Source organism: Arachis ipaensis, chromosome B4 (genome assembly GCF_059453495.1).
Source record: "Arachis ipaensis isolate K30076 ecotype BB chromosome B4, ASM5945349v1, whole genome shotgun sequence".
In the NCBI taxonomy this organism is placed as follows: Eukaryota; Viridiplantae; Streptophyta; class Magnoliopsida; order Fabales; family Fabaceae; genus Arachis; species Arachis ipaensis.
Genome location: NC_142439.1, coordinates 83055331 through 83057486, shown reverse-complemented (window position 1 = coordinate 83057486; position 2156 = coordinate 83055331). Strand labels below are relative to the sequence as shown.

The 2156-nt window shown below is 38.5% G+C and overlaps 1 protein-coding gene across 1 annotated transcript; it reads right to left on the bottom strand.

Moving 5' to 3' along the window:
* LOC148568158 (uncharacterized) lies at positions 1–1687 on the bottom strand. The gene is made up of 2 exons (XM_088483251.1): positions 1379–1687; positions 1–546 (listed from the first exon to the last, which is right to left on the bottom strand). Exons 1-2 carry the CDS (start codon positions 1682–1684, stop codon positions 1–3), a joined length of 852 nt encoding a protein of 283 aa, XP_088339377.1. The 5' UTR covers positions 1685–1687.
* Between the last annotated feature and the right edge of the window lie 469 nt (positions 1688–2156).

Below are 2156 nucleotides of genomic sequence, written 5' to 3'. Positions count from 1 at the left end.
TCATATAATGGAACGCACAAAGCCAATCATCTGTGAATCTGTCAAACCCCAGAAGTGTGCATACACATTAGGACTCTCAGCAAACTTCAAAATTGCTCTCACCACCTCGTCATCACCGAACCCAAGCTGTGCGAGCTTCTCCCCAACCTTAAACTTCTCATTCACACCAACAATGGCATCAGCAATTAGTTGGGCATTCTTCCTTTGGTCAGCCGAAGATTGCTGGATATGGTCAGCCATCCTCTCCAAAACGTCAGCTTGCTTTCTCTTCCTCCCATATCGTCTTGTGCTTCCTGCACTCGCACCGGCTTCAGAATGTGATGCTTGTCCTTGCATTGTTGGGCCTCCGTCAAAATCTGGTTGTGGAGACATCTCGGAGTCATCAAATCCAATTGTAGTGTCTTCCGTCTCTTCGTTAACCTGTTCCTCCGCATCGAAGCCACTAACTGCTGCTGATCCTGTGGCTCTATCCCTGCCAAATATACCCTCTAGCCAGTGGAAAAGAGGAAATGGCTTGCCAGGACTGTAGAACTTCGTTGGATGTGCCTGGGAAAATATAAACCCGATTTAACAAACATTAATGAGGTTCATGCTGTACAACTAGTTACATTTAAATATAAATGTCTTTTATTTAAATATAATAAATTCAGCAACAACAAAGCGAACACAAAGGTCTATTGATAATTTTCATTTCATTTTTCAACCACATGTTAATTGTTCTAACTATTCACTGTGAACTAAAAACTACTGGGATTCAGAAAAGTCTTGTGATCCTAAAGAAATAAAACTAAACAATTTTCTCATTGCCCCGGCTGAGAAAAAATGCTTAAGGCATGCAATTCCAGAGAGATTTACCAAGTTTAGAAATGCCCTTATGATCCAAGAGAGCATTTTAGGGAGTCCATGTGGAGATGATAACAGCATCAGAAAAAAATATGATTAACTCAACTATGGTGGCAATAGAGAGATGATCTTATGATCCAAAATTCCAAACGCAGCAAAAAAAAAATATAATTAACTCAAACTGAGCTGCCATGTTAATACTATTGTTACAGGCAAAACAAACAGAAACCTATTTTATACTCAAAATGATATAGCAAATTAGTGACAGAAGTATGCATCATATAAGAGACCAAAATTCGTAAGCAACATTAAATTTCAATGAGTCTTTCTCCTCTGCTGAGGCTGCTACTGAGTGGCTAATCTTTAAATCCAAAACACCGTAAATCATATTACGTAAAGTTAATTTAAATCTTCAACCATCAAAACAACGAAGAACAAAATTATTAGAACAACACAAAAAAAATTAGAAACCAAAACTAATTTAGAAAAGAAGCAAGCACAAATCCACCATTCTATTTTACCAAGCATGAATCACACTCACCTTCAACCATGCATCAAGGACGTCTTTCGAATCAACCTCGACACATTGTTTCTCATTATTCCACCCGAACCCACTGCATCCAAGCATGTCAGCAGCATACTGATACTTCTCCTTCAACCGCTTGTGCTTATTCTTGCAGTGCTTCGCAGTCAAGGTACAACCGGGGAAGGCCTCCAGCATCTTCAGAGCCAGTTTCTCGAATGTTCCTGGTTTGAACTGCCCACAGTCGGTCCTCTGACCATCCACCACAAACTCTTCCATGAAGCCAACAAAAGCATTAGTCTCTTCATCACTCCACATGCGTTTGTTCTCCATTTTTACCTACACAAATTAAGATAATCAACCTTGTGCAACAATCATTTCTGTGTATATGAATTAAGAATCTTAAAATCAATTAACATAATGTAACTAAAAATAATAAAATAGCAAACAATAACACAAATGACTACAATTTATCCACAGCCTACAATTCACGCCATAAGCAAGTACAAATATGTAAAACTGAACTACGAATAGTTAGTTTGCATTACAAACAAAGAGGTGCCATTACAATATTTCTCGTCTCAACAAGTGATACAAATTAAAATTGTGCCATTACAACAATACTCAATTGATAACAATGTTCATTACGCTGCAAATACAACACTACTCCATATGACGTGTACGCCACTCTTCATACATCTCAATTGCTATGTTGTCACGCCAGTGAGACCACTCGTTCGTGTTTTCAACCACATCAATCGTTCCATCTTGTGCTTCATCTCCATCAAGC